Source organism: Erithacus rubecula (assembly GCF_903797595.1).
Source record: "Erithacus rubecula genome assembly, chromosome: 17".
In the NCBI taxonomy this organism is placed as follows: Eukaryota; Metazoa; Chordata; class Aves; order Passeriformes; family Muscicapidae; genus Erithacus; species Erithacus rubecula.
The window spans coordinates 7591528-7615853 of NC_136669.1; the positions used below are offsets into that span (position 1 = coordinate 7591528).

A 24326-nucleotide genomic window follows, 5' to 3' on the forward strand; every position below is an offset into this window, starting at 1 on the left:
GCACTTTGCTGAATAAAAAAAGGAAAGATGTTCCTCCAGCTGTGGAAAAAGAATTTGTGGAGGTGTTGGGAAGGCACAGGAATGTCCCAGAAGAGGCTGGACAGGGTTTGGAGCAGCCTGGGACAGTGGAAGGTGTCCCTGTCCTTGGCAGGGGTGGCACTGGATGGGCTTTAAGGTCCCTCCACCCCAAAGCACTCTGGAATTCCAGGACATTGATGTTCCTGCAGCTCCCAGAGCTCTGGGGGAGCCCCAGGTGATGGAGGTGGGGGTTCCATCCATCCTGTCACTGCTCCCTCCCTCCCTCTCTCCTGCAGAACAACTGGGAATTCTCTTACAAAACAGCTTTTTTTTTTTCCTTTTTTTTTTTTTTTTTTTTCTTTTCCACTGGAAAAGCTGCAGTTTGTGGCAACTGGAGCTATTTGTGGGAAACAACTGGATTTTGCTTATTCTTAGCCTGGTTTCCTAAGGAAGTGTGGCTTGGGCAATCACACGCTGTCTGTCTGTCTGTCTGTCCAGCTGTCTGCCCTGTCAGATCCCACCAGCCCATTCCAGCCAGAGCTGGTGGAGGACAAGGATCAAAACCAGGAATTTCTGCACATTTCCATGGACAGCTGCAGCTGAGTGGTGGCCAGGACCCCGAGCACTGCCCATGGCTCAGGGGAAGGCAGCTCCAGCACAGCCCAGTCCACACCAGTCCCACCAGTTCAGGCTCTCCAGCTCCCAGTCAGTACCAGGTGTCTGTGCAGGAAGGTTTGTGGAGGGGAGAGAATGAAACTCTGCACCTAAATCTGCTCTGGAATTTGGACAGACCTCAATACCCTTCCCAAAACACCCTTTAGGGTGTCCCTGTCCCCCATCCTGATCTGTTCCCCAGCAGGAGAATCCTCCCTGGAGCCAGGACTGGGCTCTGCCAGCTCTGGGACATCAGGTATCCATCCCAAATCCCAATCCACATCCCAGGGAACAGCCAGTCTCCAGGGACTCTGCTGGTTTGTCTCCACTCTGCCTTTTCCACAGGGGAAACAATGAGAAAGTGTCCCAGCACATCCCAGCCTCAGGTGTGAGCTCTTCCCAGTGAGGAAAACACCCTGGGATTGGCAAAATCCATGTTCCCAATGAGGAAAACGCCCCAAAATCAACCAAATCCATATTCCCAATGAAGAAAACACCCCAGGACCAGGAAATCTGTGTTCCTAATGAGGAATACACCTTGGGATCAGGAAATCCATGTTCCCAATGAGGAAAATACCCCAGGATCAGGCAAATCCATGTTCCCAATGAGGAAAATACCCCAGGATTGGGAAAATCCATGTTCTCAAGGGCTCCTCACTCCCCTGAGCTCAGCACAGGACCATGGACACTCACTTTTTTATTTCTACAGCACTGGGAGTGGTTTGGTGAACCAAAATTCCAGCAATTCCAGCAGCCAGGAGGCTGAACCCATTCCCCATCTCCCACTCCATCCTTAACTCAACACTTCAGGCTGTGATGGATGAGCAGAGGGATGATGGATGGGGGCCTGAGCTGATGGGAACATTGATCCCAGCATCCCTGGGCAGCCCCTTTGGGCAGCAGAGCCCAAGGAATCAGGGAGCCAAGGCTGGAGCCAGCCTGACAGGCTGAAGGGAAAATTCCTTCATGGAACCCTGCAGGGATTGAAAAGTTCTGAGGATGTGGCACTTGGGGACATAAAGGGTGATCCTGGCAGGGCTGGGGGAGATTGGACTCAGTGATCTCAGAGGGTTTTTCCAACCTCGGTGATTCCAAGGGATTCAAAGGACTGGAAACTCCAAGGGATTCAAAGGCTGCAGCAGCTTCAGGAACAGCCTTTGCTGAGGATATCATGGATATCACAGCCATGGATTCAGGAACAGCAGCACAGTTTGGGTGTCTGGTAACACCCTAAAAATATCCCCTAAAAAACAGCTCCCTGTGCCTGCCCTGGATCCCTGCAAGTGTCCCAGGCCAGGTTGGACAGGGTTTGGAGCAGCCTGGAATGTGGGAGGTGTTCCTGCCATGGCAGGGGTGGCACTGGGTGGGCTTTAAGTCCCTTTGACCCAAACCTTTCCATGAGTCTATGATTCTATGGATTCCCAGAGCCAATCCCACCCCAGCCAGGATCAAGACAATGATCCCACACTTCTGTGGGGTCAATGGGATCAATGATCCCACACTTCTGTGGGATTGCCACTCCCAGGAAGCCGAGGCAGTGCCCAAGCAGGACCCTCATGTGCTCTGTGTCCCCGGGATGTGAAGAGGAGGGATCTTCCCAAGCCCAGCAGCTGCTGCAGGACCACAATTTTCCCTTTTTTTCCTCTGTTTGAATGCAAGGGAAGGAAGATCCGTGGCTGTTTGGAGGTGTGGAGAGGCAGGGGGCCAGGAGGCGTTCCTGCCACGGAGGGGCTGCAGGACACTGGGGGCTTGTTTGCTGCTGGAGCCCTGCAGGGTAGGATGGTCAGGGCTGGCAGGAGCATTTCCCAAATCCTCCCGCTGCTAGTGGCAGCCCCCCCACCCGTGGTACATCTCCTGCAGTGTCCCCATCCTCATCCCTGGGGAACCTGCTGGGATGATCCCGGATTCTCCCAGTTTTGGACTCTGCTCCCCCCATTCCAGCACTGGGAAGGGAGGCTGGAAGGTGGGAACTGCACTCAGGTGTCCTGTGGCTCCAAATTTCCCCCTAAAAATGATCCAGGAAAGCCTTGGGATCAGAATGCCGGTGCAGGGCATGAGCTGGGATGACAGAATTGCTGTGATCCCAAATCAATCCAAGCCATCCCCTGCACTGCCAAAGCTGTCGTTGGATACTGCTGGGAACCAGGGAAAAAGCAGCCTGGAGCCTTGGATTTCTCAGGCTGCTCAAGGAAATGAAATTATAGCAATGATTAAACACCTGCAGGGTGTGTTAAAGATGTGATGTTTTGCAGAAGGAGTGTTTTCAAAGAGGTGTTGCCTCTAGACCAACGAGCCTTTTCTATTCTGTTTTGCACAAACTACCCTATATAAGTGTAGTGTTTCTTTAAATGAAGCTCAATTTTGCTTCTCCATTACATGAAGAACTGTTACATTATCCTTTTCACTGCTCTCCTGTAGCACAAATGCAACCCCAAAGCCATTGCCCCTTGTCCCCAAGTGCCACATACACATGGCTTCAGCTCCCTCCAGGGATGAGACCCCACCCCTGCCCTGGGCAGCTGAGCCAGGGCTGAGCAGCATTTCCAGGAAGGAATTTTTTCCTAAAATCCCACCTAAACCTCCCCTGGCACAGCCTGAGTCTTGACACAATTCCACTTTGTGCTGCAGGATGGGGGGAAGGAATGGAGCCCTTGGCAGAGCCCCACACCCCTGGGGACATCCCTCTGTCCTTTAGGGTGGAATTGTCCCCTATGGATGGATGATGGATGGATGGATGGATGGATGGATGGATGGATGGATGGATGGATGGATGGATGGATGGATGGTGGATGGATGGATGATAGATGGATGGATGGTGGATGGATGGATGGATGATGGATGGATGGATGATGGATGGATGGATGGATGGTGGATGGATGGATGATGGATGGATGGATGGATGGATGGTGGATGGATGGATGGGTGGATGGATGGATGGTGGATGGATGGATGGATGGTGGATGGATGGATGATAGATGGATGGATGGTGGATGGATGGATGGATGATGGATGGATGGATGGTGGATGGATGGATGGATGGATGGATGGATGGTGGATGGATGGATGGGTGGATGGATGGATGGTGGATGGATGGATGGATGGTGGATGGATGGATGGATGGATGGATGGTGGATGGATGGATGGATGATGGATGGATGGATGGATGGATGGATGGATGGATGGATGGATGATGGATGGATGGATGGATGGTGGATGGATGGATGGATGGATGGTGGATGGATGGTGGGTGGATGGATGGATGGATGGATGGATGGATGGATGGATGGATGGATGGATGGATGGATGGATGGATGGGTGGATGGATGGATGGTGGATGGATGGATGGGTGATGGATGGATGGATGGATGGTGGATGGATGGATGGATGGATGGATGGATGGATGGATGGATGGGTGGATGGATGGATGGATGGTGGATGGATGGATGGATGGATGGATGGATGGATGGATGGATGGATGGATGGATGGGTGGATGGATGGATGGATGATGGATGGATGGATGGTGGATGGATGGATGGATGGATGGATGGACAGGCAGCAGGACAGCCCAGGAAGTGCTGCTGGATTCTATTTTATTTGGGGTTTCTCCCAGGGGTGTTTGCCCATCAGGGATCCTGGGAATCCTGGGGACAGTGACACCACAGCAGGGTCCCAGGCTTGGGACACACACACTGTGCCAGTGGGCAGCAGGATAATCCTCCACTGGATCCCCCCAAAGACTCCACACAGGCAGCCAGGAGGAATTTGCCCCAGGAATAAATTTAAATATCGGGGAATAAAAGTGACCTTGCAGCAAATTGTTTTTTTTCCCTGCACAGCAGCAGCTTTAGAGTAAAACACACAACCCCAACCCTTCTTTAGGAGCTCCCAAATAGTTTTTTTTCCCCCTAGTTATTGTGAAAATTTAGATCAGAAAACGTGTTGGGTAAAAATATTCAATTCCCCACAGCCTGCAGAGCCTCATCAAAAATCCATTTGAAGTATTACTCTCAAATCCCTCATGGCAATGGGATATTTTAAGGTCAGTTAAACTTATTATTCACTCAAGATTTGCTTTCAGGTCCCTGCATATTTCAAACAGATTTTCCCTCATCTCTAACCCAACTGTGTTACAAAAAGCCCTTTCCTCCTCCCCCCTCCTTTTTTTTTTCTTGAAAAGAAAAAAAGTTGTCAAAAGAAAAGATCCTAATCAGAAACAGCTTCTGAAGCCTTAAAAGCTGCTACAGTTTGTACTTGTTACCCAAAAACACTGACGCTATCTCCAGATCCCTAAATCCCCTGACTCCCAAAACACTGAATGGAGCCCTGCTTGGAAAAGAGGAATTAACTCAAATTTGTTTTTCTTATTTGCAATTCATTTCCTTGCAACAGGGTTTATACACAAGTTTGATTTTTTTTTTTCTCTCTATTCTCATACAAGGAAAGAAAGCAACTTCCAAACCTGCAGTCTGGGTTAGTTTTGGATTATTTAGGATTTCCAGCTTGATGAAACAGCAATTTCTGCTTCTACCATGCCTTTCCTCTCATAGGTACTTTTGGTTGGATTTTTAAACATAAAGATCACCTAAAAAATACAATTTTTAAATTTCCCTTAAACCACAAATCCCCTTTTTCAGCCTGGAGAAGGGAAAGCTGCAGAGAGCCTGAAGGGATCCAGGAGAGCTGGAGAGGGACTGGGGACAAGGGTGGAGGGACAGGACACAGGGAATGGCTTCACTTTGGAAAAGGGGAGATTTGGGTGGGATTTTGGGAAGGAATTCCTGGCTGGGAGGGTGGGGAGGGACAGGGATGGAATTCCCAGGGAAGCTGTGGCTGCCCCTGGGTCCCTGGAAGTGTCCAAGGCCAGGGCTTGGAGCACCCTGGGATAGTGGGAGGTGCTGGGATTGGAACTGGATGATCTTTAAGGTCCCTTCCAACCAAACCAGTCTGGAATTCCCTGATTTCATGTCCAGCCTCCCCCTCTGTGTGGTCAGACCCTGCTGGGATGGATGGAGGGAATTTGGGGGAATCATCCTTGCAAACCATCCCCTGCTCCCTGCGTGCTGCTCAACATTTACACCCCAGAGAATTCCCCAAATCCCTGCAGGTCACAAACAGCATTAAGAGCTCTGCCCAAAGCCACCACGGGAGGCAAATTGAGAGGAAGAGATTGCAAGCGCCCTAATCTTGCTCTGGAGAGCAAAGACTTTGGGAATTATTCCCCATCTCAGTCCCTGCAGCCATCTGGCCCACATTTCTCCACTTACTCCATCAGACATCTGCTGCTTTTATCCCCAGTTCCCTGCAAACATGTGCACCCTCCATCCCTGCTCATTCCCAGCTCCCAGCAGCCAACCTGGCCCTCAGAGCTGCTTCCACCCACAGACTTCTCTCCCTAAAAATCCCTGTTTGCCCAAAACATTGAGGGTGAGATGTAATTCTGAGCTGGAATCGCTCCACCTGAGCCAGGAGGATCCTGGTGGGTCCTGCCAGGAAGGGCTGGGAGGGGAGATTGCAGCTGGGGAGCCCTGGAGGAGCAGAGCTCCTAAAAGAGATTTTCCCTCAGATCCCACAGTTCTCCTCAGGCACCACACTGGCTCTGCTGGGCACTGGCACATGGGATAACACACAGGATTAAATGTGGGATAGCATGGGAAAAACATGGGATAATATGGGATAAAACATGGGATAACACACAGGGTACCACATGGGACTGGATGGGATAATATGGGATAACGTGGGATAAAACATGGGACAACATGTGGGACAGCATTTGAAAAAAACATTGTGCAATATGGGATAAAACATGGGATAACACATGGGCTAAAACGTGGGATAAAACATAGGGTAACATGGGATAAAATATGGGATAACACATGGGATTAAACATGGGAAAAATGGGATAGAACATGGGTAACACATGGGGTAAAATGTGGGATAAGCACGGAATAACATGGGATAACACATGGGATAATACATGAGATAGCATGGGATAAAACATGAAATAACACATGGGATAACACATGGGATAATATGGGATAACACATGGTATAATATGGGATAACACATGGTATAATATGGGATAATACATGGTATAATATGGGATAAAACATGGGAAAAGACACAGGATAAAACATGGGATAAGACCTCCAGGCTATCCCAGTCATGGTGTGGGACCTCCAACTTCTCCCACCAGCCCACTCCTCCCACCCTTCACCTCCAGCCAGGATTTCTTCCCTCTAACAAGCAGAACATCCAAAGGGGCACCAGAATCCAGAACAGCAAATGCCAGGATGGAACAGGAGAACCGGGAACGTTGCACTGCTCCAGCAGCAAAGCTCCCACCACTGGAGACTGCCCAGGGCAAGAGGAGGAGACCCAACAGCAGAGGAGATCCCTGTGCAAGGGCAGCCAGAGCTGTGTGTAGCTGAATAAAAGTGTGTAATATCACAGGGTGAAGGGTTTAGAATTTGGGGATTTAAAATATAGATATGTGACACAATAGATATTCTGGAGCATTGTCCTTTTCTTCCTTCTTATTCCTTCTTCTTCTTAGTTTTAAGCAGTAGTTTTTGGTTGGATAGAAAATCCTGAACTGTGAGTCACAAGTGTTTGGCCATTGGGTCAAGAGTATAAATAATAAAGATGTTAGTTTTTAATTGGATAGTCGGGCATTGAAAGACCTTGTGGCTAGCAAGATCCAAAAACATTTTTCTTGTTTTTAGCTTGTCAGCCAGAAATGCTGTAAAATTCATTTATAGATACAAATTAATAAAACAACCAAGTGTTGTTGGATACTGCTGGGAACCAGGGAAAATAGCCTTGAAGCCTTGGGTTTCTCAGGCAGGACAAGGAATTTTAACAATGATTATGCACCTGCTGGATACATGAGAGACCTGGTGTTTTGCAGAAAACATGTTTTCAAAGAGGTGTTGCCTTCTTGGACCAATGAGTCTGTTCTGTTTTGCACAAACTACCCTATAAGTGTGTAGTGTTTTTTTAAATAAAGCTCTCTTTTTGCTTCTCCATTACATGAAGAACTGTTACATTATCCTTTTCACCACTCTCCTATAGCCAAAATGCACCAATCCAGTCAGAACAAGAAAATCCTGCCTCTTGTGCTTCAATCCTGGCTCTGACTGAAGGCAGAGGGAGAATAAAAAAATAAACACTAACACCCATCTTCACATTCACATCCACTTTGCTGCACCTTCCTCTTCCAGGATGCAGGCAGAGCCTCTCCCATTCCACAGCAGGGCAAGGAGGGAATTGCATTTCACTGCACACGGTCCAGGGGCTTCAGGATCAGGCCAAGCATTACCAGATGTGCAGGGCTCTCCCTCAAAGCCATCCCCAGGCTCCTTGGATATTTAATCTCTCTCTATCTGGGGTGTGAGGGTCAGGGATGGGGTTTCCATGCAGATGCTACAAATCTTCCCTGCTTTTACCATCACCTTTTAATGACACCATAAATCAGCAGGCACTTCTCAGGTGACCCCATCATTGCCCGTTTGTGTCTCTGTGAGCACAACCCAGCCCTGTGCTCCCTCCTCTGTGCAGCAAAGGAAACCTGCTGGGAGCAAACTCTGCCCCTTCCCTCCTGCAGCAAAGTCATCTCTTGGCATCTGTGCTTCAGCTGCAGCGTGGCAGCACGAGGAGAGGGCGAGGAGCTGATACAGGAAGATTAAAAAAAGGTTGGATGGGTCTGTTCCTAATGTGAGCCCCACTGCTCACAGCCTTTGATTGCTGCACAAATAAAAGATGGAAATTCACTGCAGGCAAAGGAATTAATTAACGGGAGAAGAAAGGAGCATCAGTCTGTTGGAGGCCTGGCATCAATTCCGAGCTGGGTTTTGAAGTGGCAACAGTTTTCCTTGTTCTTTTAAAGTTGTTCTGCTCTGTCCTGCATGGTGATGGGGGAGCTGACAGCACGAGTGGTGCCTCATCCTGAGCAGGGTGAGGTGACCCAGCTGGCACAGGACAAACCTGCCTGGCTCTGGGGACACCCCTGCCCCAGCACCTTCCACCTCCTGCTGCTCCCCACTGCTCTCATCTGATCCTCAAAACACAGTGAGCCACGGTTCTTCACTGGGCTGCCCCTGGTTTGAGGGATTTTATGGCTTGGGAGATGGTTTGGGAATTTTTATGACCTGGGAGTTGGTTTGGGAGATGTTTTGGGGATTTTTATGGCATGGGAGACAGTTTGGGAGATGGTTTGGGAAATGGTTTAGCAGTTTTAATGGCCAGGGAGCTGGTTTGGGGTTGGTTTGGGGTTTTTTTGGTTTTTTTTTTTTTTTTGGGCTGGGAGATGGTTTGGGGGCTTTTATGGCCTGGGAGATGGTTTGGGAGATGTTCACATCTCCAAATGGTTTTGTAACCTCTGCTGCTGAGGTTTTGCTGCAGGAAAGAACAGGAACCACCTCCAGCCCACTTCCAGCTCAAGCTGGGATTGTGTTCAAACACAGCTCTGCACAGGCCATGGTTCTCCTGACTCCTGGGACAGTTTTATTGTCTTCAGGACATGCTGCCTTCAAGCAAGAACTGAAACTCTCCCTGTGCCAAAACTTCATGACTCAAAAATCATTGAATCTCTGGGGATTCCTAATAAAATCAGAGGAGCTCCCACCCCATCCTCCACCCAGATCGTGCTTTAACTTGTGTTCAGCTGCATGCAAAGAGTGAGATCTGTCCCCAGGAGCTTCCCAGCTGAGCTCAGGGGATCTCACAGCCAGATCTCTTTCCAAAGGGCACTGCTCACCCCTGCTCTGTATCCATCAACTCAGCTCCAGCCTCACCCAGCAGAGTGGGGTTTGGGGCTGGTTTTGGGGTCAGAGCTGGGTACATCACACACACACAGCTGAGTGTGGAAGTCATCAGCCCTCGGTGTTATGAAACCAGAAACCCCCCAAGAACCAGGTGTGTGTTGACACTTCCAGCAACTTGTTTGGTTGTGATGCTGACATGAGGCTCACACAGCTGGACACAGCTGGAGTTAGGTGCTCACTAAACCTGCAAGACTTTATTTAAAGGCATTTTGCCCAGGAAAAAAAAAAAATGTTTAGGAAAGGTCTTGCACCAGCAGAGTGATTAATGCTGAAAGGAATCTCCCCTTCACAGTTCCTGTTCAGTAATTCAAGTTTTATGAGCCTTTAACATGAGCGAGGCCTGGCTGTGATCCCTGCTCAGCCCCGTGCATGCAGGACACCCTCACAGGCTTCCTGTTCCTCCTCAAAGCAGTGAAATATGAATTTTTAATATTCACACTGAGATCAGAACTGAACAAGGCTGTCCCTCGTTATCTGCCTTGCCATGAGACCGGGATCAAACGGGGCAAGGACGGGGAGACACCAGCCCCACACGTCCCTTCTGATGGCACAGGGGGTGATTAACCAGCATGTCACACTCAGGCTAACGAGGGTGACCCACTGGGGGGTCCCAGCCCCATCCCCCTGCCCAGGGCTGGGGCTCTGAGGCCACCCCTGCTCCCCTCTGGGATGGACTTGTCACCAGGGATGAGCTGGATCAATGGGTTGGTCCCAGTTTGGGATGTTCAGTCAATGTCCCCACTGCCATCACCCCCAAAGGCTGGGGGATGTTGGGGGGATTGTCCCTGGGGGTTCCCTAAACCAGCCCAGGGATTTGGGGGAACTGGGGACATCTTCAGCACCAACTGGGAGAAAGTGAGAGATGTGATACCAACACCCAGAGAGACACAACCACAGCCCTGGGGACACAACCACAGCCCTGGGGACACAACTACAGCCCTGGGGACACAATTACAGCCCTGGGGACACAAGTGACCTGGAGCCACCTGCCAGGGGTGACACAGCATGGAACTGTGACAGAACCAGAACCAGAGCCCCACCATACCTCCATCCATCCATCCATCCATCCATCCATCCATCCATCCATCCATCCATCCATCCATCCATCCATCTCACACCATCCAAACGAGCTCTGAGCTCCCCATCCTCCCTGAAAACCTCCTGGCTCACACCAGCTCCAAATTCTGAGTCAGATGCCACCAGGATCCCCCAAAAATCCCAGGGGGCCAGGGCAGGAGAACACCTGAGCACAGCAGGTGGAATCCCACAGATTCCAGCCCTCCCATGGATGGGGACGCTCCCAGCCCCTCGTGTCCCATCCAGACCCGCTCCAGGAGCAGGACCAGCCCTTGGGGACGCCCCTGTTCCTTGTCCCGCTGGCAGCAGCCCAGCCCTGCCCGACGGCTCCTTTGTGCAGGGGCGGCCGCAGCGGATGCAGGTTTGTCACGCTCGGGGCTCCGACACCGCGGGGGGACTTTCCGCCTGGCCCTCCCCCCAAAACCCGGCTTTTCATGCAGACAAACGATGCCTTCCCTCAACAAAACCCAAATTCTCGGCTCGAACTACTTGGCAGCCACCCCTCGAAATTTTTCTCAGGCTTCGGAGATGACTTTGGGAAGCTGAGAAGCGCCGGAGGAAGCGGCCGATGGCTCTGAGGGGGAAGAATAAAAAAACTCCCCCGTCCCTCCGGCGTTCGCAGGGATGGGGCTGGGAAAAGCCGGAGGAAGCCCTGGAGAGGCTCCGGCACCCCGGGGACAGCGGGGACATCCGTGTGTGTCCCCTCCCCTCCCCGGCTGCAGGTATTGACAGCGGCAGCGATGAGCGATCGCGCTGACAAGCGGCCGATCGATGGCACTGATCGCGCTTGCCGGTAATTGGAGGATTTCTTTCGCTCCCACTTAATGGACATTTCCTCCCTGGCAGGGTGGTCGTGGAAGGGAGGATTTGTCACTTGGAATTAGCGGGGAGCTCGGGGAACAGGCGGGATGAGGCAAGGAAACATTGGGGCACAACCAGCACCGACAGAAGCCTCCAAAGAGGAGAAAATAAAATCAAATTAAATAATCTGATGTAGGGCTACGGAGATGGCAGAGGCATTTTGGGATCCTGTCTTGATGGGGGCTTGATGTCACCCACAGAAAGAATTACAGACTTGTAGAATCATGGTTGGAAAAGCCCTCTGAGATCATCCAGTCCAACAATTCACATCCACAAGGCTTTGAAATTCCTCCCCGGATGGGACTCCAGTCCTGCCCTGGGCAGCTGTGCCAAGGCTCGACAGCATTTCCAGGAGGAAATTCACCCAAAATCCAATCTGAACCTCCCCTGCCCAGCCTGAGGCCGTTCCTTCTCCTCCTGTCCCTATTCCTGGGAGTAGATCCCAAATCCCCCCCAGGTGTCCCCTCCTGTCAGGGAGTTGTGCAGAGCCCAAAATTCCCCCTGCTCCCCCTTTTCTCCAGGCTGAGCCCCTTTCCAGCTCCCTCAGGGATTCTCCAGCCCTTTCCCATCTCCATTCCCTTCCCTGGCCACTCTCCAGCCCTTCCTGGCATGCAGAGCCCAAAACTGACCCCAAACCTGAGACCCTTCCTGCAGCCCCAGTGGGTCTATCCTGCCCCGGCCGGGGATGCTCTGGGGGGCAGAGGGGGGCAGGATCGGCTCCACCAGCCCCGGGGTTTGGGATTCTGCGGCTCTGGAGCAGCTGGGAAGTTGCACAAGGCAGGAGAGGCCCCGGCAGCCCCCGCCGAGCTGAGCGGAGCCGGGATGTGGCCTCGGGGGACGGGATCTGTCACTTCGCTTGGCCCTTGCCATCAATCACCGGCGCGTCCTTTTATTTATTTATTTTTTATTTGCATAAGGCGGCTGCGAATTCCCGGGTGAATCATCCTGAAGGGTGTGGACAGGGCAGGGAAGGGGATGTCAGTTCTTCATTCCAGCTATACAAAACTCTCCAGGTGTGCCCAGGGCCAGGTGTGCCCACGGCCACGGCCAGGCACGCACAGCTCAGGGGTTAAATCAATAAAATCAATAAATCAATAGCAAAGTGGTCACTCAGCCTTTCCCTGCCCAAGGACGTTAACAAGGTCACAGCCTCCTTCTCTCCACACTAATGAGTGGAGATTCCTAATAAGACCTCAGTGACAAGTGACTATATTAATGTAATTCTCTCCTGCTCCTGATCAATTCTGTGTGTTAAGGTTGTGTTAAGATGCAAAGCGGCCCCGGGGCTTGGGAGGCTCCTGTCACCCCCTCACCGGCTGGGAGAGAGGAGTTTATTCCCCTCATGTCCCTGCCTGCCACGAGATTTCCTCAGTGGAACACACCAAAATCCCTCCCAGGAGGAGCCCAGCAGCTCATCCCACTCCCAAAGTGCTGCTCTTACCCCAGGCTGCCTAAATCATTCCATGCTGGTGTTTTAACAGCCCAAATAGTGAATTTCTCTGAATTTCAGCCATTCCCCCCACATTCAGTATGGGACCAGACTCCAGGTCAGGGCACTCCCTGGCACCAGCAGCAGTGGTGGAACAGGGATGCTCTCTGGGCCATCTCAGCCCTGGCTCATCCCTGCTCTCCTGGAATCACAGGAGATGGACACTGACCCCCCAGCCCTGGGGTCACCTGCAGGACCCCCCTCAGGGGGCACAGCTGTCCCTGTGTCCCTCACTGTCCCAGTGCCCGACCTGCCACATCCACATTTGCATCTCAAACGAGTCCTCAGCTACAGAGTGACTCACTTAAGGGATGCTTGAATAATTTTGAAGATTCCTGTGATCTCTGAGCTGTCTCTGAGCAGAGGGACAAGGAGAGGAAATCCAAGGAGCTGCTGGGAATTTTCCAGCCAGGACCAGAACCACAAAAGCTGAGTGTGCAAAACCTGAGTGAGATCTCAACCCTGCCAGGAGGAAAGCTCAGGGCTGCACTTACCATGAGTTTGCCATGCTGTTCTTCACTTGGGGTGAATTTGGGGTGGCCCACAGAGTGCCCAGAGCAGCTGTGGCTGCCCCTGGATCCCTGGCAGTGTCCCAGGTCAGGCTGGACAGGGCTTGGAGTAGCCTGGGACAGTGAAACTGTCCCTGCCATGGCAGGGGTGGAATGAGTTGATCTTTGAGGTGCCTTCCAACACAAACCATTCCATGAATTCCCACAGGAAAGGAAAGACTCATCTTAAACCACTGCCCTGACTTGCCCAGACTGGACCAGCTCTGGTTTCCACAGGAACCTCTCAGAACATCCCTGTGCTACTCACTCCAATATTTTGGCCATCCCAAGAGCCGGGATGTGAGGAGGGAGTTGCCCATCCTGTTCCCAGACCTGGAGCATCCATCCCTGTCCTATCCTGTTTGCAGAGCCCTGTCCTGAAGACATGGAGCATCCATCCTGCCCTGCATCCACCCATCCCTCAGTTCCTCATCCATCCATCCATCCATCCATCCATCCATCCATCCATCCATCCATCCATCCATCCATCCTTTATCTATCCCTCCCTCCCTCTGAAACCGTCGGCTCCCTAAGCAGGAGGATTTCCACAGCCCTTTGAAAAGCCATTTAGAGCTAAGTCTCGGTATTAAACCTGGCCTTTCCTTGGGCAGGTTTTCAATCTCTGCCCGAGCCTGTTGCAGCAGAAAGTTTTGGAAAAGGTCAGGAGGAAGCTTTTAAGCATCTTTGCCAATTAAGTGCTGTAACCCCCTCCCCGCCGCCAGAGCTGCCCGTCTCCATCCCAGGGGAAGGTAATTACTGTTTTATAAATAAGCTTTGAACTCTCTTAAGTAATTGTCTCTCCTTGCATGAAAGCACCCTCTAAATCCACCGGCCTTTTCCACCTTCTGTCATTTATCTAAAAATAATCGAGGGGAAAATAATCCACATAATACCTTGAAGGAGAAACTCCCAAACTTTCCTTTACACTGCAGTGATTATTTCTCCAAACTTTCAATAATTCCATAAACAGAAGCCTTGTGGCTTTCCCAGCTCCTGGTGAATTTTTTGGCAATGTTTTCAAAACTTCTCTGGAGTTACATGGATCAAAAATAAAAAAAGAAGAAAAAAAAAAAGTTTCAATATTTCAATTTCTACCCCCTGACCTTACAACAGAGAGCACCAGAGAGAGGACAGGAATAAAGAAGCCTTTTCCAAAGGTATTAATTCCCATAATATTATATTTTTTTTAACCAGCCCCGTGATTTCTAGGTGTATTTAAGCATTCTGGGATAGAGATCCTGGCAGATCTGAAATCCTTCAGGAACTCAGGTTACTCCTGCACACCCCCTGCCCAGGCCAGGTGTAATCTCCCCATTTATTTAACAGAGACAGGGGAAGCATTCCTGAGCCGGGAAGAGCATTGCTCCTTCCCCCCTGCAAGTCGCAGCTTTTATCCCCAAAATCCCAGCCAACATTAACACGCAGCTCCAATCACTCGAGCCTGACACTATCTGAGCAACAGCACAAGGAACAACCCGAGTTCATTTTGCCTGGAGGCTGAGCCAGGCTCAAATCCAGGCTCCCAAACCTGCTTGGATCAGCAAGAAGCACTTGATGGGATCGGGAAGAAAACGCGGCCGTGTGGAAATAAGGGAATAACAGCTTGGAAATGGGGGACAGGAGAGCTGAGCTGTGCTCCTCACCCATCACTGACCCCCCAAAACAGGACAGGCACAGCCCCTCTCTCTCCCCAGCTGCAGCAATCCCTGTCTGGGAGCCCTTTAAATGGTTTCAAATGTTAATTCCTCATCGTGGCAGTAAAAGCTATTTTTAATCCCACGTGAAAGCAGTTTGCAGAAACCCAAACTTTGCACGAATTATGGATTGCTTCCCAAGGCCGGACAGAGCTGGGTGTGTGTTAGGGAGCAGAAAACAGGGACACATCATCAGGGAAACCCATCCGGCTGCCACGGGGGCACCCAGCACTTAAACCTGATTCTAAGAGTAGGGCTGGGGCTAAAACAGTGCATAAAAGCCAATCCAAAACACTACACCCTAAATAAAAGCTTTAATGTATCTTATTCTTAGTTAAAATCAGCTTTTTCTCAGGTTTCCAGCATGTTTTCTTTGTACTTGAGGTTTCATTTCCCAAACAGGGGGAGTGAGGATCCGGGAAGCTGAGACAGAAAGGTCTCACTTTGTGAATGGAAGTGGAAAAAAAAAAAAAAAAAAAGAAAAAAAAAGAAAAAGAAAAAGATAGAAAAGATTGCAAAGTAATAAAGGCGAGAAGCTGCAGCCCCGTGAAAACAAGGGCGGCTCTGAGCCGGCAGCGCTGAAATGGAACCCACGAGGAGCAGAGATTAGCGGTGCCAATGAATAAAGATCGTGTCCCGGAGCAGGTCCGAGCATCGCCATCCGCTCCGGCCGCATTCCTTTGTCTCTCCCCACCTTGGCGCTTCCCTGAGAACAGCTCGCCCTGCAAGGGGACACCAGAGCGCTGCCAAAACGCTGCCTGGCGGCTCCGGACGAGCTGATTTTATTCAGCAGCTCGAGCTATAGAGTGTCTTGATGTGTCTGTACAATCGCAGCGCACAAAAACCCCTCGAGGCACCTCCTCAGCTCTACTTTTCAGCTGCCAATAACACTCCCGGCTAAAGTCAAAAGAGCAGCGCCGCAGCCGCGTCCTTCCCCTGTCGCTCAAAGGCGTCGGGGTTGCGAGGTTCCGACATAACAAAGTCTGGCTCAAGAAATCCTGGATGCCTTTCAAGAGCGTTATTAGCTCCTGTGAATGGGTTTAGGGAAGGGGAGGGGGCAAACCCCACATTCCAGGGAGCTTTGCTCCCCCTCCACCTTCCCCGAGGTGCTGCCGAGCTGGGACACCCCAGCAGAGGCACAGAGGGATGAGGGATCCCACGGAGAGTTCTTCCTCCCTCCCCCTATGCCAACTTTCGTGTTGGATGGGATGGGAAAATGGCAATTAAAAGTTAAATTTGGCCTCTGAGGTTCTCGGAGCTCTGAGATGGCTCTGCAGGGCCAGAGGATGCTCGGTGGGGATTCCAGCTCCTCGTGTCCTTTCTTCTTCAGGGCTCCAGCCTGGCCAATCCCATAGACATCCCATAGTACTTTTTAATACTTCTGGTCCAAACTGTATGAAAATAGGGAATTCTTAACAATTCCTGCAATTCTGGTGTGTGCAGCTGCCAGGGCTCAACCCCAATGGATGTGAGGGAAGGAGGGAGCCTTGGCCCAGCACCATTCCTGCCCAAATCCTCCTTTGGCCCTTGGAAAAAGCAGGAAGGCAGGATGGAAAAGAGGAAAAGAGGGACAGGGATCGCAGATCACACAAGGAAACACGAGGCAGAGGAAAAGCCCATTCACATTGAGCCGACCTTGCTGCAAAGTTTTGGCAGAAGGGGACGAGGACACTTTTTTGGGTGAGCTGTGACAGGATCAGAGCTTTCCACACGATTCCCTCCAAGCTGAATTCCCTTTCCTGCATGCCCCCAGCACTGCCATTCCCCCCAAAGCTGCTGTTCCCTGCTCCATTCCTCACAGCCCCAAATCCCCAAGGCTGTGCCGAACTCGGGTGAGGCAGCCAGAACCTCTGTGTGGGAACCAAACCAGCTCTGGCATCCAAAAGGGAACAAACCCACAGAATGATTCTGCTGCACCTCCAAAATGTCCCCAGTGGAGCAGAACAGTGGCACTGGAGAGCCCCAGCCCCACCATACAAGGTGTGAACACATCCCAAATGTCACTTGTGAGCCCAAATCTGCTCCCCTCACACCGAGGGGCTTCCAGCCCTTAAACCCCTTCACCCCACAAATGTTGTTTTCCTCAATGCCCACAGCCAAAGGCAGGGCCTGGCCCCACACAGCCACAGATTCTCCAAGTTTTGCAATGGTTTCTGAGCATCACCCCAAATCATTTGGATTCATTTCGGTTTCCAACATTAGTCCTCACCTACAGTCCCACAATTCAGACACAGACAGTCCCAGGATCCCAAATGGGACCCCACACACACCCCGAACCAGCAGCAGACACACCAGCATCGCCTCTTGTTTTTATTTAGGTTTTCTTCAAGCAGTACTCAGTGCCAAAAAAATCAAAATCGTGTTTTGCTTGAGGAGAAAACATCCCATCACGCTTGCATTAGCCATTAAATCATTTATGCTACAGCCTCAAAAAGGTGTTCAATCTTCTTAGAATTACCTAAAGCTGTAGTAACTCAAGGAATTCTGTAGGAGATGCTTTTGCAGAACATTTTCTTTTCACTACTACTCAAAAAAAAAAAAAAAAAAAAAAAGAAAGAAAAAAAAAGAAAAAAAAAGGAAAAAAAAGAAAAAAAAAAAAAAAAAAAGGGCTTTGGGCCATTTCAAATTTAAATTAAATAAAACAATCCAGCAAGAATAAATTATTTCAGTCCATAACTTATAACAAACTACTCATCACCCATGAGGAGTCCATGCCAAAGCAGGGACATCACTACAGGATGGAGCTACTAAGGAAGAACAAAATAATTCTGGAGTGATATTTCCAGGGGATTTTTTTTCCACATTTACTCAAGACAAGCAACAACCTACAGGTGCCTTCGGGCCAAATATCTTGGCGTGAGAAGTGGTTGGTGTAATTTCAGTTTCCTAGCAAGTTCAAATATTTTAAAAATGTTTACACCACTGTTGAGATATCCATAGGAAAAACCTGATTTTCTGTCCAACTTCTCTTTCCCTCCACTGCAGCACATCCCAGCTTTAAACATTTAGCTCTGTCTGGCTTTCCCGGGGATAAAATCCCTCGGTACTGCGAGGTCTTGTGAGAAGACAAAACAAGAGGCAGAGAGGAGAGGAAGCAAAGGGAAATAGCTGTGTGTGCGTGTGTGATTAAAACCACACTTTATGCAGAGTTTAAGCCAAACATCTCCCGATTTTTGCCTCGCCCCAAAGGATGCGGATTCTCCCCGAAAACCTTCCCCTCTCCATTTCTCCAAATTTACCACAACCACATGCGGGATCATCTCGAAACTGGTGTCAGGCCAGGCTCCCTGCAAGCACTTCCAGCACTCAGAACTCGCAGCAGAGCCATCCAAACTAAGATTTATTTTCTCCTTCTCTCTGCGGTCCGTCCTGCGAGCGCCTCGCTGGGCTCCGCCGAGCGATATGAAAGCGTTCGATCTTCCCCGCTTTAATTACGTGCTCGCAGTCATTAAACTCCCATTCTGCCAAACGAGAGCCATCTCGCAGTCCTCACCCCCCAAAAAAGAGATTAGTGATCATCATTATTGCTCCTCGAGCAGCGCGGACCCGAACGGAGCAGAGGAATGAGCTCATAAATCACGGCGATATTAATGCAGCCATAAAAATAAGCGTCGCTACTTACAAGGTTTTGAAGGTGTGTTAAGTCGTAACTTTACAGCCCAGATGTGGGCTCAGAGAGCTGAAACTCTGCGGGTAAAATTACCACTAAAATTACTCTTTCCATTAAACACGCTGATTTTTCACAGGTTGTTACTTTGGCGAGGATTGGGAAGCCGCAGCCTCCCCCCCAAAAGATGGAGAGAGAAAAGCGGTATTCCCGCGGGGCTGGGGGAGAAGGGGATGGAGAAGCAGGAAGGACAGGGAGAGCTACTCCTTTGATTATTTTCAGATGTTTCCCCGAGAACACCACGGCGCTTTCATACATCGACACGTTTGGATTGCCTTCAAAATAACGGAGCGGATTCCATCCCCGGCTTCAAGGGACTTATCGCTGCCGACTCCGCTTGGCCCAGCCGCTCTGGAGCTGGCCAGGAGACGCGAGTTTAATACACTCCACATGCACAGTAGCTGCTCTTCCGAAAGCTTTATCGCCTGAAGAGTTCAATCCCATCGAAACCCTCTAAAAACAAACTCCCTTGGATCGCTCCTGCTCTGCCCTTTGCCACAAACCCCCAGCATCCCACGGATTCTCCTCTCGCCCGCTCCCCAGGCGCTGCCAGGATCAAGCCCGAGGTCCTCGCTCTTTTCTGTCTGTTTTCTAAAGCACACGAATAAAACAATTCCTAAAGGAACCCGGTGGTGGAACGGGGGCACGGCTGGGGATAAAGCGCTAAAGGTTAAAATTGCTGAGCTGTGGAGTTAAACGAGCTCGTTTTGCTGCCGGCTTCATCCCTGGCCGGGTGGGATGCGGGATGGGAGGCGCGGGGACTGAGGGGACACGGGGACAGGGAGCAAACGGAGACACGGGGACAAGGGGACCCTCAGGGCTCCCGACTTCAGCAGCAACCCCGCAAAAGCAGCCGGCAGCCCCTTCCCCAGCCCAGGCGAGGGTCGGAGCTGCCGGGACCCCCAACCAACTTCCCCATCTCCCCTTCCCTCGCACCCCATTTCTCTCCCGGGACCCGCCTGTTGCAGAGTCACCGCATCCCGACCCCGACGGCAATTAACACATCTCTGCGCTAATTACCGACGCCCCCCCCCCCCGCCTCCTTACCTGTACCAGCGCAGCCCCTTCTCGTAGCACCTGTCGAAGAAGTGGGGTTCAGCACCCACCGCCCGCACCCCGGGGTGCGCCCGCAGGAACTCGAGCAGCGCCCGCGTCCCGCCCTTCTTCACGCCCACGATGATGGCCTGGGGGAAGCGGCGGCTCCCCGAGCCCCCCGAGCCCCCCGAGCCCCCCGCCGCTTCCCCCGGCCCCGCGGGCAGCGCGGCGGGCGGCGGCAGCAGCAGCGCGGGCGGCAGCGGCTCGCAGGGCCCGGGCAGGCAGGAGAAGAAGTAGGTGAAGAAGAGGATCATGGTGAGGAGCAGCGAGGCGCGGCGGCCCCCGGCGGGTCCCAGCAGCCGCCCGCTACATCCCATCGGGGGCCGCGCATCCCCGCACCTCCGCGCCCCCCTCTCCGAGCATCCCCGCCCGGCCCCGGGGCCCCCCGAGCTCCGCTTCCCCCCCTCCCCTACCCCGGGCCGGCCCCCACGCCCACCCGCGGGGCGGGGGAGGGCGAGGACACGCGCGTGGGGCGGTGACGCCCCGAGGAGGGGAAGGGAAGGATGGAGAAGGAGGGGAAGGAGGGGATTGGAGCGCGGAGAGGGCGCGGCACACGCCGGGATCCCCGCGGGGACGCGGCCCCCCCACGAGCGGCTGTCACCGGGATGGGGCAGCCCCATCCACGTTTGCCCACATTTCCCTACGTTGTCACATGTTTTCCCTGTATTTTCCTTTTTCCCCCACACGTTTCCTCTCATTTTCCCATGTTACTCCATGTTTTCACTTTTCCCTGCATTTTCCCTCTATTTTCCCACAGTTCCACACATTTTCTCATGCTTTTCTGTATTTTCCTATATTTTCCCTCTATTTTCCCACATTTCCACACATTTTCCCATGCTTTTCCATATTTTTCCAATTTCTCCCCTATTTTCCCATGTTTTCACACATTTTCCCATGTTTTTCTGTATTTTTACCCATTTCCCCTCTATTTTCCCACATTTTCCCATGTTTTTCCATATTTTTACCACGCTTCCCCATGTTTTCACACTCTTCCCACATTTCCCTGGGTTTTCACACGTTTTCCCATCATTTCCCACGTTTCTCCCATACTTCACCACGTTTTCCCATCAATTTCTCTTCTTTCATAGATTCCCTCCTCATCATTCCTGGGGCTCCAATGGCTGTTTTTTGGGAAGGGTCTCACTGGGAAGGTTCTTAATTAACTTTAATGTCATTAACTCTTTTTAGAATTAGAACTCCCAAGTTTTCCAAGGGCTGGACAGTGGGGAGGGGGATGCATGGTCTGGGATGGGGGATTGGGGTCAGTGGTGATCCTGTAGGGCCACAGTGGCACCAGTGGGGACTTGTAGGATGGGAGCACTGCAGGAGGAAAAGGGAACAGGGCCATGGGGTGACAAAGCTGCAGGGGGACACAGGGACAAGGCTGTGGGGTGACAAAGTTGCAGGGGGACATGGGGACAGGGCTGCAGGCTGACAGCAATACAGCTTCAGGGTGACAAAGCTGCAGGGTGACACAGTGACAGGATGGCAGGGTGACAAACCTGCATGGTGGCATGGTGACACAGTGACAGGGTGACAAAGTGACAGGGTGACAAACCTGCGGGTGATACAGTGCACGGTGACAAACCTGCATGGTGGCACAGTGACACTGTCAGGGTGACAAACCTGCAGGGTGGTACGGTGACAGGGCGACACGGTGCACGGTGGCAGAGTGGCAAACCTGCAGGGTGACACGGTTGACAGGATGACAAACCTGCAGGGTGACACAGTGACAGGGTGACACGGTGACAAACCTGCAGGGTGACACGGTGACAAACCTGTGGGGTGACACAGTGACACGGTGACAAACCTGCAGGGTGACATGGTGACACGGTGACAAACCTGTGAGGTGACACGGTGGCAGGGTGACAAACCTGCATGGTGACATGGTGACAGGGTGACATGGTGACAAACCTGCAGGGTGGCACGGTAACACGGTGGCACGGTGACAAACCTGCATGGTGACATGGTGACAGGGTGACATGGTGACAAACCTGCAGGGTGGCACGGTAACACGGTGGCACGGTGACAAACCTGCATGGTGGCACGGTAACACGGTGGCACGGTGGCACGGTGACAAACCTGCAGGGTGGCACGGTGGCACGGTGACAGGGTGATAAACCTGCGGGGTGGCACAGTGACACGGTGACACGGTGACAAACCTGCAGGGTGGCACGGTGGCACGGTGACAGGGTGATAAACCTGCAGGGTTGCACGGTGGCACGGTGACAGGGTGACAAACCTGCAGGGTGGCATGGTGACAGGGTGACAAACCTGCAGGGTGGCACAGTGACATGGTGACACGGTGACAGGGTGACAAACCTGCAGGGTGGCACAGTGGCACGGTGACAGGGTGATAAACCTGCGGGGTGGCACAGTGACATGGTGACACGGTGACAGGGTGACAAACCTGCAGGGTGGCACGGTGGCACGGTGACAGGGTGACAAACCTGCAGGGTGGCACGGTGGCACGGTGGCACGGTGGCACGGTGACACGCCGCCCGGCCGCAGGGCTTTGTGCCCTCTCGTGGCGGGCCCCCGGTGGCTCCGCCTGTCCCGCGGCGCCGCCAGAGGGAGGGAACAGCCCCGGTCCCTCCCCGCTGCCGGGGACAGGAGCGGTGGCACCGAGCGCCACCAGGGCGCTTCCATCAGCCCAAACCCTGCCACTCGCCGGGACTGCGAGCAGCAGCGGCTCCAGCTCCTGTTTGCGTTGGGAAGGGGAATGTTGCTCTTGGAAAATGCCAATTTGTCAAAATGGAAACGTTTGGCAAGAGCGGATCCATCCTGACAAATTGGATGTCCCGCAGCCAGGGAGGCTCCGGGAAGGCGGGAGGGGGGCTCACCCTCCTCACCTCGGCCTGGGCGCTGCCAGGGCTGGTCACACTACAGTCCCAGGCTTCCTTTCTCACCTTCAAAATTTGGGAAAAAGGCTTAAAACGTGAGTTTGTGGCCAGGGCCAGGCGCCGAGGGCTTGGGATGTGCCCAAAGTCACCCCGTGTCTGGCAGAGCTGGGGCCCTGCAGGAGGGTCCCTGGATTCAGCCCAGACCCCACCGGACAGGCAGCTCAGGCAGTGGAAGCCGAGCAGCTCACGTGGAAGTTTTTAGCAAAATCGGGGCATTTGGGTTGAAATAAATGAGTTCTGCAATGTTCTTCTTGTGTTTGGTGTCTTTGGCTGGCAGTGGCCACCCTCACACCTCTGTGGCCACCCAGGAGTGGCCTCACCACCCTCGACTGTCCCCGCTAAAGCACAACAAGAGGTTTTTTTCCCTCCTTGGGTCCTGGCAGGGGTGAGCAGCCCTTGGGAAGCCCCAGGGCCAGGCTGGTGGCTCCAGCAGGAAACTGTGGCCATGGGGAGGGAGATGCTCCGTGGAGAACAGTGGCCAAATCCAGGTCAGAGCAGTGGGATCAGCTCTAACTATAAATCCTGGGATGATCCTGCCTCATCCAGGCCAAGTGCCACCAAGGGCCAAACCCAGCAACACCAGCACAGCACCAGGTGTGAGCTCCATGCTCCACCCTCCCCCCAGCCCAAAATCAGCAGGGTGGCACCTCTGCCACCCCCCTGTTCCCCCAGCATTGTCACCCTCCCCCAGACCCCCCCTCTGCCCAGCACCGCAGGCAGGCAGGAGCCGCAGCCTGGCTGCTCTGGGATTTCTGGGATTTCCCCGAGTTTGTTATTACAGAGAAAGAAAGAAAAGGGCTCGGGGGATCAGCGGGGATGAAAAATGCTTTAGGAACACGGGGGATCATTTAGCAGGTCACCTCCACGGCGCAGTTTGCCAGGCTGATAAAGGCGAGCAAACTTATTAAAGGCGCGCACAGCTTGATTGGAAACGGCTGCTCCCAAACAGCCAATTACTGCGGCCTCCCAATCCAATTAGGGAGCCTGTTTCCCTGATTGCAGCCAGTGTTGGACAAATACAGCACAACTGCTCGGGTTCAAAGAGCAGCCCATAAAAGGCAGCTCCAGGCAGCGAGGAAACCCCATCCCGAGGGATGCGGGGTGTCCCAGCCTCGGGCACAGTGACCCTGGCTGGGAAAGCAGTGCTGGGAGTGTCCCTAGAGCCACACCAGCTTTGGGCAGTGCTCAGTGTCCCTAAAGCCACACCAGCTTTGGGCAGTGCTCAGTGTCCCTAAAGCCACACCAGCTTTAGGCAATGTTCAGAGTGTCCCTAAAGTCACACAGCTCCACCAGGCCAGGGGACAGTCACTCTCTGCTGTCCCCACCGTGAGTTCTCCATGGGATCCAGACAGGGATGTCCCCAGGAACTTTGGCAGTGCCACCACCCCTCTGTAGTCCCATCCAGGGTCTCAGCAAAGGCCTTTCCCAAGGTTTATCCGCTGAGTTTTGGGGAAAAAAACCATCATCAATGTCACAGTGCAGGGGGATTTCTCCTGA

The 24326-nt window shown here is 52.5% G+C and overlaps 1 protein-coding gene across 1 annotated transcript in view; it reads right to left on the minus strand.

Annotated features, from left to right (window-relative positions):
- Positions 1–20256, minus strand: part of HS3ST6 (heparan sulfate-glucosamine 3-sulfotransferase 6) — a 33852-nt gene extending 13596 nt beyond the window's left edge. Inside the window, exon 1 of the mRNA XM_079320615.1 lies at positions 19879–20256. Coding sequence (XP_079176741.1) covers positions 19879–20243 — 365 coding nt within the window. The 5' untranslated portion in view covers positions 20244–20256. The remainder of the gene's footprint in view (positions 1–19878) is intronic.
- Positions 20257–24326: the final 4070 nt, after the last annotated feature.